An 18158-nucleotide genomic window follows, 5' to 3' on the forward strand; every position below is an offset into this window, starting at 1 on the left:
ACGACGGGCGGGCGTCACTATTGCGCGACGTAATGTTTCAACGTCTGAGTGAGGTCGGGGTGTACCAACCCCCGGGGGTCCCGCCCCGCCCCTTCCACCGAGTTCTGTGAACGTTAACCCCAATTTCAGGAATCGGATTTTTCTGTCCGTACATTGGCCATCCAGATTTCCCAGTGTCATGGAACCTATCATTTGCTCCGCTAGTCACGGCTACAACTAGCTTGGCATACGAACACAACGCTATTTGCTAGCAACGGAGCTTGGGATACCGAGCCGATGATATTCTAAATGTGACAAGAAAGCCAGCACCACGGACTTCTTGTGGGACAAACGTACAGGGCTCGCTGCTAAAACGGTAGGCATTCAACCCGAAGTGAAATGTGTCGTTACAAAACGGCATCCAGTCCAAATGATTAGCACGAGTGCTAACTCCCTCAGCATAGCTGCTAAGATGGCGGTCAAATTATTTACATGAGCAAAGACTGCTGTGCCTCCACTGGTTTGCAGATCATTTGCTGCTGTCAACGAAACATCATCACACATTTGACTCGAGCAATAACGTATGGTCATCAAATAAAAAGAGACATTGTTTGCGACGTATCATAAGTTGCTCGCATGATCGAAAATGACTTGAAAACAGCAAATGCAAACAAGCAGTTGGCCAGAGGAGGGTGGCTAGTGCTTAGCTCTAGTTTGTGGCCTTTTCATCTAAGTCTTTTGCAGTATGTGGGTCGTTCGTGTGTGTGATCGAGAGCATGCCATTTTTTGGGGCTATTTATACGCTTTCCCCCAACGTGCATGGTGTCATTTCATGGTCACCCGCTTTTAGGCTTGCTCAAAATCTTGCCTGCACATTGCTCTTCAGATATACTCAGTTATCAAAGATACCCCCTCACACACACACGAAAGTTTGACTTGACTCGACTGAGGTTGTCAATGCAAATCGATTGATCCTCAACTTGCTTGTAGTTTTCAAGTGTCTTGCACAGTGGGCCCTTTTCTTGACATGTTCTTCATTCCGATACTCTTGCAGATGCCTTACACCAGAAGGTACACGTCCTCTGAGAGAGACAGTCGCAGCAGCTACAATGATCGCTACAGAGAGAAAGAAAAGGATCGATGGCGTAGACACCGACACAGAAGATCGCCCACGTACTCTTCGAGCAGCGACAGAGACAGGGATCGCCACGGAAGGGGACGAGGACAGAGACACGATGCAAGTTACGTACGCTCAAGGAGGTATGCTTTCTTTTTAGGATTGATGTCGATAATATGCTGCTTTCAGATGGGAACAATATAGTGGGAACGCCACTTCCATTTCTTTGTGTCTTGGCATGTGAACAAATTGACAATTTGAGATTTCCGCTACTTTCTGACTTCCCTCTTGGAATGCAGCATCGGGTCAATTGTGTCCCATTCGTCACCACCCTTCAAAATCTTCTTTCTGTGCAGTCGAAGCTTTGACAATCGCTCGGCAGAGCAGCGAGCATTTGACAGAAGATACTACGAGGGATACAGGCGACTGGATCCGAGCCGAGATCAAGATCGCGACCATGACCGAGAAAGGGAGCCGCACGGAGCAGCCGAAAGTTACTATCCACGCGACTTCTCCCCAAGCATGTACGACTACCGACGGGGTCGAGAAAAGGAACGGGCGCGGGATGATTCGTACAGACGAAAAGGCAGCAGGCGTAAGCACAAACGAAGGCGGCGTAGAACCAGGTCCTATAGCCCATCGTCTTCGGTGAGTACAGCCAGACCTGAGAGGGCCTTTAACAATCTTCACCCTGTTTTTTTATTTTTTTTTATTTTTTATTTTTTATTCTATTTATCGCGCTCAGCTCTCTCTCTGCCTCTTTTTTTCTTTAACCATTTGTTCTTCACAGCCCCTGGACTTGGTAAGTAGTGCAATCTTTCTGATTTGGTTTTCTTTTGTCAAAAGCATTTTATTTGTTTCGTTTTTGTCTTTTCTTTATATAGGTGTGTCACGCTGGGAGAGCATTTTCAGGGATTGCACAATTTTCCAGTCATTAATCTATCAATTAGTATTGGGCAGCCATGTTTTTGTTGTTGTTGTTCTTCTTCTTTTTAAATATATGACTTTGCCCCCTTTGGGTCAAGTGCAAATTTGTGGCTCAGCAAGTGGCATTTAGTATGTATTGTGCAAAAAAATGAAAATGTTCCACCAAAGAAATGCAACTATTATTCTGGATCATATTAGCATTGAAAATCTACTTGCGAAAATGTCTGTCTCTTTGTATCAGCCCACGTCTATCCAGCAATATAGATCAAAGTGAGCAGGTTGTAACTTTCCTGCTCGCTACATTTGCTCCCTCCTTACGAGTCAAGCTAATAAGCTGTGATTTTAATCTTTTCTGAGGAGAAAAAAAATGGATAGATGTGCCAGTTGCTTAGTTATTCTGAAGCCGCTGTGGTTTGAAGGTGGGGGGAGCAGAGGACATCATGTGATCTTTGACTTGTTCCCTTGCACTATATCCCTATCGTTATATATTTTCTTCACGTGGTGTCACGCGTGAATCGCCCCATGGCCACCAAACCCATCGACACCATCAACGAACGCCCGCCCGCCCAACCTCGGCCCTCCTCGTCCGCCTGTGGCTGCCCCCGAATCCCCCCGAATGTTCCCTTTGGTCGTGTCGTGACCTGCTGATGGCGGTTTGGGTGCGAAAACAGCGGAGCAACAGCCGGACGCGGGCACTGAGTGTGAGGGACGACGAGGAAGGGCACCTGATCTGTCGGAGTGGGGACGTCCTACAAGAGAGATGTACTCACTGCCACTACTCTATCGTAACCCTTCTCCATATGAGTATTAAAGCAATAGAGCGTTTGAATGGGAGTGCCTGATGATGATGATGATGATGATGACGATGCCTCGCTAGAAACCTCTTTGCTCTCGCTCAATTCGGGTGGAGTGCAAGAGCAAAGATTCTGTGAGGGACTTTAGTTATCTTCTGCGTTTCCCCCTTCTTAAGCTGTGGAGCATTTTCTCCATGTTTCACAGGTTACTTAAAAGTAGAAGCTCAATTGCAATTGTTTCTCTGACGCGTTGCAAATGCTAGCTAGTGCTCTCCGATATTTTCTTTTCAATTTTTTTTGTCTTCTTCATTAAATGATAGAAGATCATGTCACCTTTCCATTTCAACACGCTCACATGCAGCACATTGGAATTTGAAAAGATTTCCATCAATTTGGGAAGGGCCTCTTTTTGATGGCTGCAAATGGGTCATCAGAGAAAAGGGCCACTTTTGATCCTTCCTGTATGCTAGTGTTATCAGCCAGCGTTTGTTTCAAGCCTGCCCCATTGACTAGCCTGCAGCCCTGGATAGGTTCTAGGATGCCTTCGCCCCCGCGGAGCCACTTGTCTAATTCTCCTGTTCTCTTCTTCCCCTGCTGTTGTTCCCTTGTCCCTTCTTCTCTTTGTGCTATGTTGTAGATGAGATCGTCAGTACTCTGGGTGAAGGCACTTTTGGGAGGGTGATGCAGTGCATTGACCATCGCAGGTGAGCGGCGGGCGTCAGTCAGTTCAAGCGGCGGCTCACCGCTCAGGTTGCAAATAACCACTTTGGTTTTTTGAAGGGGCGCATCCAGCGTGGCTTTAAAAATCATCAAGAATGTGGAGAAGTACAAAGAAGCAGCTCGCCTGGAGATCAACGTGCTTGAGAAGATCAACGAGAAGGATCCTGAAAACCAATTGTGAGTGATGAAGCCATGTGCTGTTTATTTCCAAAGGACTCCCTTTTCCACCTTGCGCGTGCGTATCTTGCAGCCTGTGCGTGCAGATGTACGACTGGTTCGACTACCACGGTCACATGTGTATCTCCTTTGAGCTGCTTGCTCTCAGCACCTTCGATTTCCTCAAAGAGAACAACTACCTGCCCTACTCCATCGGTCAAGTCCGACACATGGCCTACCAAGTGTGTCTGGCTGTGAAGTGTAAGTGGAGCACGGCCCACCTCATCTGGTGGGATCTGCTGAGTTCTCGTGCAAACACACCTTTCCTGGCCAACCTCTTTCTCCTTTGACTTCACAGTTCTCCATGACAATAAGTTGACACACACGGACCTAAAGCCTGAAAACATCCTCTTTGTCAACTCGGATTTTACCATGTCCTATAATGTGGAGAAGGTAAGTGAGGAACAGCGCAAGAATAATTAACCCCAAGCTATGCCGCTAACTCTTGTTAAGAAACGTCCGCCCCTTTTTTTAACCCGACATTTTTCCATGCGGCCGGCAGAAACGAGACGAAAGGACGGTAAAGAGCACGGCCGTACGCGTGGTGGACTTTGGCAGCGCCACGTTCGACCATGAGCATCACAGCACCATTGTGTCCACCAGGCATTACCGAGCCCCCGAGGTCATTCTAGGTGAGGATTCCATTCGGCTTTTGGTTTGGCCGTACGACCCGGTCGGTTGGCGGCGAGGAATTGCTCTGGAAAATCCATTTCAAATGCTGACTCCTTGTTTGCGCTGCTTAGAAATGGGATGGAGCCATCCTTGTGACGTGTGGAGTATCGGCTGTATCCTCTTTGAATACTACCTGGGCTTCACCTTGTTCCAGGTACTTCCTTTCCTTTTAAGGCAGTCAGAGAATGACTCGGCGTCTGAGTTGCTTTCAATCTCTTTTTGTCAGACTCATGACAACAGGGAGCATTTGGCCATGATGGAGAGAATCCTTGGACCTGTGCCATCCAGAATGATCCGCAAGACCAGGTGAGAATAACTAACATCCAAAAGGTAAGCATCATGATAAGAATTCCAGTCCTACCCTGATGCGCCTCGCCTCGCCTCGCCTCTTTCAGAAAGCAAAAGTACTTCTATCGAGGCCGTCTGGACTGGGATGAGAGCTCCTCAGCGGGGAAATACGTCCGGGAAAACTGCAAGCCTCTGAGAGTGAGAGCAGGGGGAAAGAATGCACAGTAAGCGTTAGCAAACAATGACTTGATTGGGTTTTTTTGTGCTCTTCCAGAGGTACTTGCTGTCAGAGGCCGAGGAGCACCACCAGTTGTTTGACCTCATCGAAAGCATGCTGGAGTACGAGCCCTCCAAGAGACTGCTCCTCGCCGACTCGCTCAAGCACCCCTTCTTTGATTTTGGGAGGAGCAGCGAGGCGGCGGCCGGCAGTAAGAGCTGGGAAGCCAACCGAGACATCAGCCGGTGATCCGGAGCACCTGCTGCTGCTACGGCACGACTTCATGCACGGAGCGGTGGCGTTCTGTTGTGCATCATTCAAGAAGTAGGAATCAAGAGGACAACTATGATCCAAACTGGTCCTCTATGCATCTCACGTCTTCCTCCTCACGTCATCCGTCCAAACATATGGCGCAACCGAGACTTTCTCGAGGCGCCGCGTCAAGTCATTTTGGGAGAAGAAATGTCTTCCTCTTGTGGATGGGGATAAGGAGGGAAAGGGAAAAAAAGACGACGTCGTCGTCGTCGTCATCGTCATCATCCCACAGACCATCCATCAATTTATCATGCTGAATGAGGGCAAGCTAAAGGCTCCTTTTCCTTTCCTGCCATGGAATTTCCAGAGTGATGCAAGTGATTTTCCATAAATGAGCACTTGCACCAAATTGGCATTTCCCACGCACCTTTGAAGCTCTAGAGAACGGAGGCCGTGAAAAGTCAGTCATCACCAATGAGAAACACTCCACTCTTGCTATAGTCTTGCCACCAAGAACAGGAGGGCAGGTAACGTTCTCTGGCTTTATTTGTTTTTCTTTCTGACTTTCGCTTTTCTTTCTACATACATGGTATGCATTGTTTTCTACACGTGCGTGCGCGCGCGCGCCGGGCGGGAACGCCACATTTATATCAATGTCCTACGCTGTGACTTGTAGCTTGCCCAGTACTTTTAAAAACAAAAGTATAAATTGCCTTTCCGCAGGCGTGAGGTCATCACACCTGAGGTTTTCCCCACTGAAGATAAGCACACGTCCCGCGGGGGGGGGGGGGGGGTTCAAACGAGCTGCACACAACTGTTTGATATTTATTTTTGGGGGTGGTATTAAAATAGGTCATTGTTCTCACCTCCCGTGTATACATGAATTGTTTTTGTATGAAACGAAAGCCTATAAAAGTGTATATATATGTATGATGCTGTAGAATTAAAGTGCAAGTCCTCATTTCCAAAGGGAAACTCCTGTTAGGATTTGTCTTCACATATACAAAATCCTGTTACTCAAATTGATTTAAGCACACAATTGTTTTATTCGAGCACTTTATTGGTGATCGCCAATAAAGCAAAGGAACACGACGGCATGTCAACGGAGGCTGGCAGCTGCACCTTTGGGCCCCAAGCAGGCAAAATGCTAAAAAGCCATGAGGCTTTTGCACATCAAAACTATATTATTATATTATTTCACCAACAAACGTTGTCACACTAAATAATTTTCGGCGTAGGTACACGTGGAAATGGCCGTGTACCTAATGGAGGGTCCAAGTGACGTCACAGAACCAACAGCCAATCAGCAGGTGGGGGTGTGGGCGGGTGTGGCACTCTTCACTTAAACCAGGGGTGTGGACCTCCAGTCCTCGAGGGGCCGCGTTCCAATATGCTTTCCAAGTGACCCTCGTTAAGCGCACCTGCGTGAAAACTTTTAGCCTCTGCAGAACGTGAAAGAAGCTAAAAGTTTGCTGATTTGTTTTAATTGAGAGGGAAAAAAACAGCAAAAGCATTTCACTAGCTGACCAGGAGATGGCGACAGCGTGGCATCTGAAGACCATGGATTGTTTGTTCTGCTATAGCCTAGGTGACTGATTCACAATTTGGTTTTGTCTGATAATAGATATTAAATAAAGAAAACCAACTGGCTAATTGATTTGTTTTAATTGAGAGAGAAAAAAACATCAGCAAAAGCATTTCACTAACTGACCAGGAGATGGCGACAGCGCGGCATCTGAAGACCATGGATCGTTCTGCTATGCCGGTTTAAAAAAAAAAAAAAAAAAACGTAATTAGCTAGGGGTCAAAGGTCAAAGTTTACGGTTCAAAGTTCACCCAGGGGTCAAAGGTCGGTTCAAAGTTCACCCAGGGGTCAAAGGTCGGTTCAAAGTTCACGGGGTCATGTGCACATTTTCGATTTTTAACTAGAGTTAAAAGTTCAGGGTTCAAAGGTCACCCAGGGGTCACCACGGGGTCACCACGGGGTCACCGCGGGTTCACCGCGGGGTCACCGCGGGTTCAAAGTTCAGGGTTCACTTTTTTTTTTTTTTTTTTTTTTTTTAGGTTAACCTTTATTTAAGTGAAAAGTGCCACACCCGCCCTCACCCCCACCTTCTGATTGGCTGTTGGTTCTGTGACGTCACTTGGACACTCCATTAGGTACACGGCCATTTCCCAGTGTACCTATGTCACCTGGACACTAGATGGTGCCACAACCCACCTCCTGATTGGCTGTTGGATCTGTGACGTCACTTGAACGCTCATTAGGTACCCCGCTAGCAAAAAAGCAGGTGATGGAATATTCATTGCCTTGCTGTTTAATTGGATGAGCAGGGACGGCGTCATCTGCTAATCCATTTTAAGAAGCATTGAGGCCATTGGTCAAATCTTTAAAAGGGGACTCATACAGAGCACACAAACACACACACATACTGGAAGCCAATCGATCAAGTTGAAATGGATTCCATCTTGTCGTTGGGTGCTCCTCTCAAGCAATTCACCAGCACATGTATTCCTGGAAAGAGCAGCTCCCCCATAAAAGGGAGCCAGGGCCGCAGAAGCAGCTTCACGCGCCGGAGGAGCATCAGCAGACGAAGAAGTCTGCCCTGTGGAGCCCAGAAAGGTCCAGACTCACACTGGCTAAGAGTGTACCAGGCTGAAATGAAGAGAGAGAGGTAATGTTGCCCATTTGGTTGATGCTTTACATCAGATCTAAAGAGGCATTTAAGTGAGATGTGTGTGAATTATTGGGGTCAACCATCATCATGCCATAGTTCTTGCATGCTTTGACCGGATCGATATGGTGTTGCTGTTAGCCAAGTGCATGTGCTCAGCTTTCTTGAGTTGCAGTTTCAACTGGCTTTAGGTTATTTATACGAGCGCGGAAACATTTGGCAAGACGCTTAAGCGGGACTTTAAGCCGCTTGGCCATATGTTTGTCCCAAAGGAAACGACAGCAGGCCGCGCTGGCCAAGAAGAATGCTGAGCGCTGTGTCAGGAAAACTCACTTCAGGAGCCATCACTGCTTGCCAAGGGTGTGTTGGCCTTGTTCTTAAATGTAGTCCAAACCTTTTGAATATCAAGCCTTTATTGCCAACCCTTTTTCCTACATGCAGAAAACAAGCACAAGCAGAAAAGGAGCATCAAAAAAGGAGGATTCTCTCTTTGGAGCTTTCCAGGGCCTCAGTCTGGATGGTGTGATGGGTGGCGTGAATGCGTCCGCCGCCGCCGCCACTAACGCAGCAGGGGGAGACCAGTGCAGCGTCATGTGAACGCGGCACTGTGAACATTGGGAGCTTAAGATCAGGGGATGCTTTGAGAAGAATTGTCAATTTGTGTCTATGCACTTTTAATGACACCACCATTCAAAGAAGAGGACTAAAGGTTCCGCTTATCTGGCTTACTGTCCTTTTATTTAGAGACAAATGCCAAAATAACTGCAACTAGATGACATTTAATGCAGCGTCGGAAGTAGCTGCCGAAATGGACATATACAGAGTTACAGATGGGCATAAAAGGGAACTTTGATTTTCTGAATATATAAAAAAAAAAAAAAAAAAAATCCAAGATATGGACGATGCATTATTTACTTACATGAGGTGATAGGATCCAAGAAAGTGTCTGAGAACAAAAAAAAAAAAAAAAAAAAAAGACCGACTGCTGGGACATATAAAGGTAAACGGTATGGAAAACAGCAGATTTGAAGTGAATGAAGTCCTGGTTGTCAGTCACTCCCTCTGCTCCATCTTTACTTTGGGTGGCTTGAGGAAGGACCTGTTCTTCTTTTCTTTGCTCTTGCCTTTAGCCTGGAACGTCCTCCAACTGTCCACACGGCCATCTCTCGTTTCCTGTGGAGTGTTTTGACACCATGACCAGATTGCTAAAAAAAACCTCCAGCGCAACAAAAATAGCACGATCAAAGAGTAAATTGACCTCAAAATTTTTCTGCCATTCCCTGTCTCGTTTTGCTTTTTCTGCTGCTTCGATTTCTTCCTCTCGCGCCCTTTTCCTGCAGAAGAGAACACGTGAACATCCCGATTCTTTTCTTTCTTTCTGGCGGGCTTGCAACACCGAGTGCTGGCTGACCTTTCATGCATGTCCTTGGCTTCTCGTTCTTTTCTTTTGATAGCAAGCTCAGCAAAGAGTTTCATAGTCTGCTTATACACTGCTTGCTTGAACTGGTGGAGGAAAGAGGAAATCACTTCCGGACTGCCACATACAACCAGCGTTGATTTGAACATCGCGCCGCACACACTTACTAGTTCCTGGTCATCCTCTTCTACTATCTGAGCTTTCCCTTCCTTTTTTAACTGTTTCTTTTTCTCTTTTACCTGTAAAAAAAAACAACAATCATCAGGACACGTTTAGGTACATCAGAAGTAGGTCGGCACATTCGAACCGACATTGCACAGTAGTCAAATTCAATTTTCAAATTGCAAAACAAAACCCGTCTGCTTCATTTTCTTACTGTGCGTGTTGTTTCTAACGGATCGAACGAATAATCTTGTCAATAAAAGATATTCAATAAGTCGTATGTGAAGTGTGAGTTGATAACAAATCTCTGTCACTTATCATTGTAACGAAAAGACATGAAATGATGAGTCTTGTATAACTTATAAAAAATAAAAATGTGTCACTTAACACTGACCTCCTGTAAAGAGTTGCCATTCATATTGATGCGCACTCACCATGTGCTCCACGTATTCCCTTCCTGCCTGAACGACATCTAAAGCCCTCTTCTTCTGCTCTGGATCCTGAAGAAGTTTGTATGCCTTGTCCACAGCTCGAATAAACACAAGACACAAGTGAGTGTAAGTGAGCAAACTATCAGGTACTGCGTGCAACCCAAAACACATGAGATGAAAGAAAAGGTTTTGGGAAGGCAAAACACTTCAAAAATACGTGCAGACCTTCAAACGCTTGCTGTGCTCTGTCTACATCCTCCTGATTTTTATCCGGGTGGACTAGAATGGATAACTGGAGTGATAAAGAGAGTCCCAGTTAGGAAGACACTACTTTACGGACGAACTAGTACAATCCAATCTACCCCATAACCCTTCGGTGTTTTGCTTACCGCTCGGAATCGTTTCTTTAAGTCAATATCTGTTGCATCTGGATCGATTTGCAGCACCTAAGCATGCGAATTACGACATTGTAATCAAATACTTTGCGAAGGATCTAAGAAGAAGAAAAAAACATAGCAAATGTTTACCTCGAATGGGTTGAGATTAAAGTAGGACGAGCCAGGCCTGAGCAGTCGATCTATCTGCTGCTTGGACGTTAACACTGAGTCTCTTTTCTCGATCTGCTTCACCTGCGAGATACATTCAAACGTGTGCTTACATGACTAAGTCGCCCGAAAATCAGGACAAAATGCCTTTCCTCCTTCCCAAATGTCCCTTATTTCCAACGCTTGAGCAAAGAGTCATCGATCAAACAAGGTTGCTCTGCATCATTTCGTTACAGACTGATTGCACCAGAATGATTACAAAACAGTGCACAATTATTATGTATTTATAAATTGGATGTGAGGTGTTGAAATGTCCAAACTAGAGGCTACTCCATCGTTAGCATTGTTTAGCTTGTCGTTAGCCGAGATTCACGCGCGACCCTGTGCAGCCACAAAAAGCGGCAAATGCTTCATTGTATCAAGCGAAAGACAAAAACAAACAAATAAAAAAGCTCCAGCCGCCCGGCTTAGCTGTACCTCCGAATAAAAGTTTTGAAATAGCTCATCGGACGGAGCTTGAGAAGACTCGCCACCGCTCGCCGCCATCTTGACATGGACTTACGTTGGCCGTGAAGGGTCACGTGAGCACGTCGTTCACGCCCATACGGGCCACATTTAGCCTTCGCTAAAAGTACACGGGAAAATGCATGTCACATCATATTGCGTCAATTCCATTTCGAAAAATTGGATATATTATTTCATTTAAAAGGTCATGTAAATGGAAAAAGGTCATGTAAATGGAAACATTATGCCCCATGTATATCACGCAAACGCGTTGTTTTCATGGCCTACAATTGTTTCCCATTCCTAAAACAAACAAACAATACTTTACGACTACTGCGTGAACATATTTGAGTGATTTTGAATTTTAATAAGTTTGCATTGTATACAACTTGCCATAGAAAAGGTAGGGTCGTAAACCAAAGGTACTAGGCACTTTTGGCATGTAGGCATGTGAGTGCAATGGTTAGCAAAATCAGCCCAATTGATTTTAGTTTAAAAATGTTTTGTCAGTAAGAGCTACACCATACAAGACTGGCTACTTAAGATCTTGCTTGACCTTGTAAAATGAATAGGGACACAATTAAAACATACATTTGTAATCAAATGCATTTAAAAAGATGACAGCGCTTTGCAGAAGTGGCGCTCCTGATTATCGCTGGCGACCGCTTGAGGGTAAACACCGGCCGGGTAGGCTCCAGCCAGCCTGGGATAATGAAGACAAGCAGTGAAAAAAAAAATGTTCTATGTTCAGAAAAGATTATATTCACTAACACAAAGCCACATCGCTCATAGAATTTTTCTTACCGATGCAGTCATTTAGTGGCATATACATCATCATGAAGTATGATACTTTGTGGAGTCTATATTACACGGAGGGGGGGGGGGGGGGATCAGCACATTTAATATTTGTATTGATTCATTAATGTCTCATTCTGTGTTGAAAGTTAATTTCAGCACATCTTACCCATTAGTCCCTTCAGGTGTTCAAAGTCCTCAATGTGACTTCAGTTGCCTGGTGACAAAAGGCACAGAAGCAAAGACAATTCGGATGCATAAAGGATATGAGTCCTTAGGAACACAATATGTCAAGATGCGCGACAACTCGGGCTCCATCCACTGCAAGCTTACCTGTGCGGTTGAACTTGCACAGCCCACTTGTGCCACCTTGTGGCCTTCTAGAGTAAAATCACAGCCGTGCGTCCAAATCCATTGTTTCAACGGGAGTCCATTTGAGCCACAATGTCATCGCGAATCCCAAGTGGGAAAACTAAGCAAATGCAAAAAGAGCGTATTCAGTTCACATTTAGTTCATCAACTCAGGACATAGGCGGAAGTAAAGACGCACGGGAAATGCAGCATCACATGAAAGAATGCTGAAGCGGTGCTGAAGTAACAGCTCCCTTAGCGGCGAAAGACAGGAAACGCAACGCACCCCGCCCCAGCCCGCAAGTGTGTCAGTCGCTCAGCCTTATTCGTTGGTACTTACCATCAACTGGAGACGGACATTAGCAAGACAATGGTTTGAAGCTTTTCATTGGTTAGCAAAAGAATCAATTAAGCAGTCACAATACAAGGCCCAGAAAGTGAAAGGCAGCAGGAAGGGAAAGGGGGAAGAAAAGAAGCATAATGATGGCCAGTACGGGAGGGGAGACTAGGAGAGCTCACCCTTGAGTACCGTTCAGGTGAGTTCTTCACTCTAGCGGCGGCGCTCTCTCAATGCTCCTCCACCTGGGCAGGTTGGAATAAGAGGACAGTCACGTAAAACAAAAGACATCATGATGGACAAGCGCAGTCACGAAAAGGCAAACAAGCGCACGGTTTAGAAGGGAGCTGTCAATTTGAACCCTTTGGAGCGGTCATTTCCTTGGCCTCGTCTTCAAAGGGAGCGCAGATTTGAAGGTTCAATCCATATGGATCACAAATGTTTTAATGCATGAATGGGGTGAAAATGATCAACACGCACGCGCATTTGCCCCGCACCATTGTGTGGACAGATAGATGTACAGATCTTAAGGGGGGGGGGGGGGGTAGAGCTCTACGAGAGAGATTTCTCTGCAGATGATTAGAGAAGTTTGCATTTCACAGCGAGCGTCACTAAAGTCCCCTTCAAAGGCACATGCTGCTGCCGCTTCTCCTTTATTACTTTGGGCAAAATTTGGCCTTTTCCGATTCCATTTGGCAAGGCGCTATTGGAAGAAGCACGTCAATCATCCACTGTACATCCATGCACACAAGAGCGTTTGCTACCGCTGTGACAATAAGAATTGCGAGCACAGTAATAAAGGGTTGCTTTAATAATTGCATCCAAACACAAGGGTCCGGGTGCGCGTCCCAATTGCAGCCTTCTGATTCTCCTTGAGGCAAACCAATTTGAAGATCTTCTTTCCAATGTGAGAATTGAACTTGTGTGGCTGAATGGAAAAAGACTGAATTTGAAAATTTGACAATTGACTGATTGATTCTCATCTGAGTTTTATTGAAACGGAACAAACGTAGAGGTTATAAATACAAGTAACATCAGAGAACAAATTGCTATGGGTCGGCTCTTATGGTAAGCCAAACCAAATTCTAGTTGGGCAATTTGAAAGAAAACAGGAAATGATGGTATCGGTTTAAAAAAGAAATCATCACAATCTGACGCTCTCTAGAAATGCTAAGCATACACTTACAAAAATGTCGATTTCCTCCTTTGTGGATTCTTTTCTCCACCTTTGCAAAAAACAAAAAATGAAGTCTGAAGCTCTAACCAGAAGCATTTATGTACAAGCGAGTCCCTAAGCAACTACGATGCTTCAAATACATCAGGCACGTATGCAGCAGACACAGCAGACAACCTCGCATTGCCCCTGCTACCGTCACCTTTTTTTTTTTAATGTACACACTCCATTCTAGCCCGAAGGCGCAGGAGATTTTGTCGCTACAACTGCCGTCCGTCCGTCCGTCCGTCCGTCCGTCCGTGTGTAGTGTCGTAAATTCACTTGGTTCAAACGGAAGGCTATTCTTACGGCTGTGTCATGCCACTTGCGTGCCTAGCGTATTTTTGCCACAAGAAGCACAAATAAAGGGAGTACAAGAGGGGGAGGGACACGGACACAAATGTCCTGCAAGCCAATGTCTTTTTTTTGTTTTGTTTTTTTCTTTCTTTTCTCAAACTACTCACAATAAATGTCCACTTTGGGTGATGTTCAGTTAGCTTTTAGGTCATCAGGGAGAAAAAGTAATAATATACATGGCTTAATGTTGTTTTTTGTTGTAATTATTCACCACAACTTAAATTTGACTCATTCTGCAGCCTTTCCAAGTACCTGTAATTCATAATAATTTCAAGCCAATTCTGGGGGCTTTTCCTCTTTGAACGACAAACAGATTTGTAACTAACGAATAAAAAGTCAAACAATCAACAAATATGGCCAATCAATTTTTTGTTGTTGTTGTTGTTGCCGTCACATAGCCCAAATCTTGTGGTGTCTTTACTTCCACTGCTGCCCATAAGAATCCTGTGAAAACTCCATGGTGTCATTACTGTAACCATAGTTACCGGAATAGTCGGCCCCTTGCTGCAGGGGCTGCTGGGCGATGGGCTGGGACCCCCAGTTCTGCTGGTTGTTGGTCTGGCGGCGCTTGGAGTCAGGCTGGTTGAACACGTCGGCCTTCCTCTTGCCTCCGACGTTCCCCCCGCGATTGCCGCGGGCCCCACGTGGCCCGCGGCCTCTTTGCGGCTGGAACGGGGTCCCCCGCCCTCCTCGGCTGCCCCTCGGCGCTCCCAGGGGCGGCCCTCTCTGGGAGTAGCCCCCCCTGCCTCGGGCGGTGGGCACGCCGCGGGCCCTGGATGGAGGGGCCCCGCCCCTGCTGGGACGGCTGCCGCGCCCCCTGCTGCTGTATACATCCTCATAGCCGCCGTAGTAAGGGTCTTCGTAGCCACCGCGGTAGTCGTGATAGTCATAGCCATAGTAGTCATCGTAATACTCTTCGTAGCCGTAGTAATCTGATGGATAAGAATAGCCGCCACGGCCGCCACGACCTCTGCCACGCCCTTGGGGTGGCATGCGTGGAGGCGGGTAGTAATAGTAGTCGTCATACCTACAAAGACGCACTGTGTTAGCTTTGCTATGGGCGTCGGTCGGTCGGCCGGGTCGCCAGACGTCGTCTCGTCTTTCCTCCCCGCCCCCGGCTCGCCGACTCACCCGGTGGTCCTGGAGGTCTGCCGAGCGGCTTGGCGCTCTTTCCTCTTCTTATCTGGGGGTTTGGCCAAGACTATCTCGATTTCATCGCCGCCGAGCTCCTTCCCGTTCATCTCGTCCATAGCCTGTTGAGAATTCAATGAGCTCCTCTCCAAACAAAAACAGGGCAGGGCGTCGAAAGCACATCTCACCTTCACTGCGGCATCCCTTTCTTCAAAATGAACAAAAGCGTAGTCTTTCAACTTCTTCACTCGCTCCAGCTTTCCAAACTGAGAGAAGGTTTTTTCAAGGAGCTCCTCGGTGACCGCTGTGGCTAGCTTCCTTACAAAGAGCACCTTTACCTGCGCCGCGCACACACGCACATTGTGTTCGCACAACAACCAAATGATGACTTTCAATTTTAGTTGATCAATGAATGAACTCACCTTGGCCATGACTTCAGGGTCTGGCTCAGCGACAGGGTCAGCCCACTCCACCGTTACTGGGTTGCCCCACACTTTGACCTTGCCGCTCATCAGGCGGCGACGGGCCTGCGCAGCAGACTTGTGGTCCTCGTATTCCAGGAAACAGAAGCCTCGGTTCTTCTTCTTATCGTCGGGCTGGTGGTACAGGATCACTTCTTGGAGACCCTCTGAAAGATTCAACCAAATTGATCGGAGCGAAGGCTAAGCCGGTAGCAAGATTATATTTCATTCCATTCTCTCATTTGTGACCTAGAAACGGACCTGTAACTTTGCCAAAGTCTTCCAAAATACTTTCTCGAGTCTTGCTCTTTGGAATAGAGCCGACAAACAGCCGGTTGTTGGCAACCGATATGCACACTCCCAAGTACTTGCCAGGGCGGATTTCATAGTTATCACACTGGAAGACCAAGGAGAGAGGGGGGGGGGGAGTCAATAAATGGGTAACATTGACAAACATATTCAAAAGTGAGTACCTACTACTATTGCAGGAATACTAATTGCTAAACCGCACCTCGGTGCCAAGTGGTTAGACATGTCCCAAAGCGTGCAGATTTGCAAGCTCATTACTTACGAGCTTCACAGCCTTTTGTGCGTCGTCCTTATTGCAGAACGTGATGAAGGCGTAACCTCTATTCTGACCAGAGAGCGGGTCCATCATTAACCTGAGATCCCAGATGGGGCCAGCGGACTCAAAGAGAGGAACCAGCTCATCTTCGTACAAGTCCCTCGGGATCTTGCCCACAAACACCTGACGACGCAAAAACACTCGAGTTTCAACGCGTTTGGCAATAACAATGCAGCGATTGTGGAATCACTTAAGTCAAAGATTCCCAAAGGTTGTACAAGAATTTGACTGCGGACTGATTTCATTGATCCTTTTTCTATTGTTGTCATCTGTTTTTGGAGTGTATTTACCTCTGTCCCAATCCCCGGTTGTAGTCCATTGAAAACCTTCTCGGGTGGGGGGCCTCCATATTTCCTCTGCCCTGTGGTGACATCCAAAGTGTATCCTGTCTGCTCCAAAAGAGCCTGAGCAAAGAGAAAACATTTACCAAATTGCATCTCGTTTTTATTTAAAAAAAGAAGAAAAAGCCCCTAGGCTCAGTGCCATACCTTTATTTTTGTCTCATCTGGCCCTTTGGTGGACTCTTGCACTTTGCTACCTTGCTTCTCTCTCTGTCGGTACGTTTTCATCACGCCACAAAGGAAAGCGCTTTTATTCTAGGAGGAAAAAGGAGAGCATCAATAAAGCACGTTGATATGAAAGACATTAGCGGTGGCCTTAGTAGCATGACATACTATATCGTTCATTACCTGTACGTGAGATAGGTCACTCTCTCTGAACTGCTGCAGCACAGCAAGGGCTCCCTCCTCGCTGAACTCCCGTAGAGCATCGATGGCCCTCTCGTCCAATTCAGCATAAGCTACCAAACCTTTCATTCCAACAGCAAAATGAGTTCCATCACACTTGGAAAATGTAATACCAAGATGGCCGCTCACCTGTCTGAAAGATGTTATCGAGATTTTCAGCAACATTTTGCGAGAGTCCCGCGTTAATGAGTGTCTGGTAGTTCTCTGTGAGTGGTCCTGTGACCTCCATGGGTTCTTCTTCCTCCTTCGGCAGGGCAGAGCTACCGTTCACCTCAGCGGCAGCCATTCTCCTAATTCAACGTCAGTCGTTTAATTGATCCGAGCACAATTTTGGTGTGATGGAGGCACTCGCTACTTACCAACAACTACAATTGTCAGATACAAAAGAATGTTTTCAAGCCACTGCAAAGCGTTTTAGTAATATAGTTTGAAACACCTAAAACGAAACATACTTGCAACTACAAGTTACATAGGACAGAATTATGAGTTTTGTAATCGGTAATATTTGCCAAAGTAGCGCTAGCTCTTACATTGCAGTGGTAGTTCAGCTAAAGGCAAAACATCGTTAATAAATACGTTAATATGTGCTTAGTAGGCATTTAAATGCAAACAAATACTATTTGTAAATATTGCTTCAAGTACGTGCCATTTCGGTATTGGGTTTCGTTAGCAAGGGAGACTCGCGTCCCGCCCCCTCGCACACGGCTTGCTAGCTAGCTAACGACTAAGACGAATAACGCTCGATTATGATGATATCACAAGACTTGTGGCCACAACATGATACAAGTGGTTTAAAAGGATATCCGCATTGTGTCCAAATGTAAAAAAAAACATGCACGTTTGACACCATAGGTTAGCTTAGCTTACGGCGTAGCTACAGGCTAGCTAGCGATGCAGTAGGAAGGCCGCGCCGTGCAACCATATCTTCAACATCAAACATACACGAGCGGTTAAAGCAGCAAATAAACAGTTAGCGACACTTACCAGCCTGATTCTGTAAACTAACAAAAGTGCGTTTTGAACAGTAGAACAACTAAAGTCTCCGGTTAGAGGCTAAAACAAATAAGAAGAAAACAGTTTTTGTGTCGAACCCACGAGACTAATTTCCAGACAGCAAGTCTCGTCGTCGGTGAGCGAGAACAACGACACGTGGGACTCTCGCGATACCGGATTGAAAACATAACCTTCGAGGGGCGCGTCTGTTCTCGTTCGCGTTTGCGTTT

General features: G+C 46.3%; 4 protein-coding genes across 7 annotated transcripts; 2 read left to right on the forward strand and 2 right to left on the reverse strand.

The window, feature by feature from the left end:
* Nucleotides 1-91: 91 nt before the first annotated feature.
* clk2a (CDC-like kinase 2a) lies at nucleotides 92-6154 on the forward strand. 3 transcript variants are annotated; one of them, XR_009710740.1, is made up of 14 exons: nucleotides 92-355; nucleotides 1034-1239; nucleotides 1453-1744; nucleotides 2695-2785; nucleotides 3455-3521; nucleotides 3598-3714; nucleotides 3788-3954; nucleotides 4052-4146; nucleotides 4256-4385; nucleotides 4497-4579; nucleotides 4652-4731; nucleotides 4821-4911; nucleotides 4988-5712; nucleotides 5909-6154. XR_009710740.1 is itself a non-coding variant. In XM_061267455.1 (13 exons), the coding sequence occupies exons 2-13, from the start codon at nucleotides 1034-1036 to the stop codon at nucleotides 5177-5179; spliced, it is 1611 nt and encodes a 536-aa protein (XP_061123439.1). In that variant the 5' UTR covers nucleotides 92-355; the 3' UTR covers nucleotides 5180-6154. The 3 variants fall into 3 exon arrangements, 2 of the variants coding, with proteins under 2 accessions (XP_061123439.1, XP_061123440.1); XM_061267455.1 differs by having other exon boundaries at nucleotides 4988-6154; XM_061267456.1 differs by lacking the exons at nucleotides 92-355; nucleotides 1034-1239; nucleotides 2695-2785 and having other exon boundaries at nucleotides 1611-1744; nucleotides 4988-6154.
* A 1280-nt stretch (nucleotides 6155-7434) lies between these two features.
* On the forward strand, nucleotides 7435-8910 carry si:ch211-81a5.8 (uncharacterized protein LOC560648 homolog). The gene is made up of 3 exons (XM_061267458.1): nucleotides 7435-7860; nucleotides 8133-8220; nucleotides 8302-8910. Exons 1-3 carry the CDS (start codon nucleotides 7643-7645, stop codon nucleotides 8455-8457), a joined length of 462 nt encoding a protein of 153 aa, XP_061123442.1. The 5' UTR covers nucleotides 7435-7642; the 3' UTR covers nucleotides 8458-8910.
* dnajc8 (DnaJ (Hsp40) homolog, subfamily C, member 8) lies at nucleotides 8571-11040 on the reverse strand. Its single transcript, XM_061267457.1, has 9 exons — nucleotides 10893-11040; nucleotides 10398-10499; nucleotides 10260-10316; nucleotides 10096-10162; nucleotides 9874-9968; nucleotides 9445-9516; nucleotides 9272-9363; nucleotides 9119-9194; nucleotides 8571-9033 (listed from the first exon to the last, which is right to left on the reverse strand). Exons 1-9 carry the CDS (start codon nucleotides 10959-10961, stop codon nucleotides 8914-8916), a joined length of 750 nt encoding a protein of 249 aa, XP_061123441.1. The 5' UTR covers nucleotides 10962-11040; the 3' UTR covers nucleotides 8571-8913.
* Nucleotides 11041-11261: 221 nt separating this feature from the next.
* On the reverse strand, nucleotides 11262-18115 carry LOC133144613 (heterogeneous nuclear ribonucleoprotein R-like). Of its 2 annotated transcripts, XM_061267451.1 has the most exons (16): nucleotides 17920-18115; nucleotides 17065-17225; nucleotides 16879-16997; nucleotides 16678-16785; nucleotides 16480-16593; nucleotides 16136-16312; nucleotides 15826-15961; nucleotides 15526-15731; nucleotides 15292-15441; nucleotides 15104-15225; nucleotides 14458-14999; nucleotides 12585-12647; nucleotides 12048-12186; nucleotides 11884-11931; nucleotides 11724-11779; nucleotides 11262-11622 (listed from the first exon to the last, which is right to left on the reverse strand). In XM_061267451.1, the coding sequence occupies exons 2-12, from the start codon at nucleotides 17219-17221 to the stop codon at nucleotides 12616-12618; spliced, it is 1863 nt and encodes a 620-aa protein (XP_061123435.1). In that variant the 5' UTR covers nucleotides 17222-17225; nucleotides 17920-18115; the 3' UTR covers nucleotides 11262-11622; nucleotides 11724-11779; nucleotides 11884-11931; nucleotides 12048-12186; nucleotides 12585-12615. The 2 variants fall into 2 exon arrangements, with proteins under 2 accessions (XP_061123435.1, XP_061123433.1); XM_061267449.1 differs by lacking the exons at nucleotides 11262-11622; nucleotides 11724-11779; nucleotides 11884-11931; nucleotides 12048-12186; nucleotides 12585-12647 and having other exon boundaries at nucleotides 13375-14999.
* Nucleotides 18116-18158: the final 43 nt, after the last annotated feature.

Source organism: Syngnathus typhle, linkage group LG20, assembly GCF_033458585.1.
Source record: "Syngnathus typhle isolate RoL2023-S1 ecotype Sweden linkage group LG20, RoL_Styp_1.0, whole genome shotgun sequence".
NCBI classification, from domain to species: domain Eukaryota; kingdom Metazoa; phylum Chordata; class Actinopteri; order Syngnathiformes; family Syngnathidae; genus Syngnathus; species Syngnathus typhle.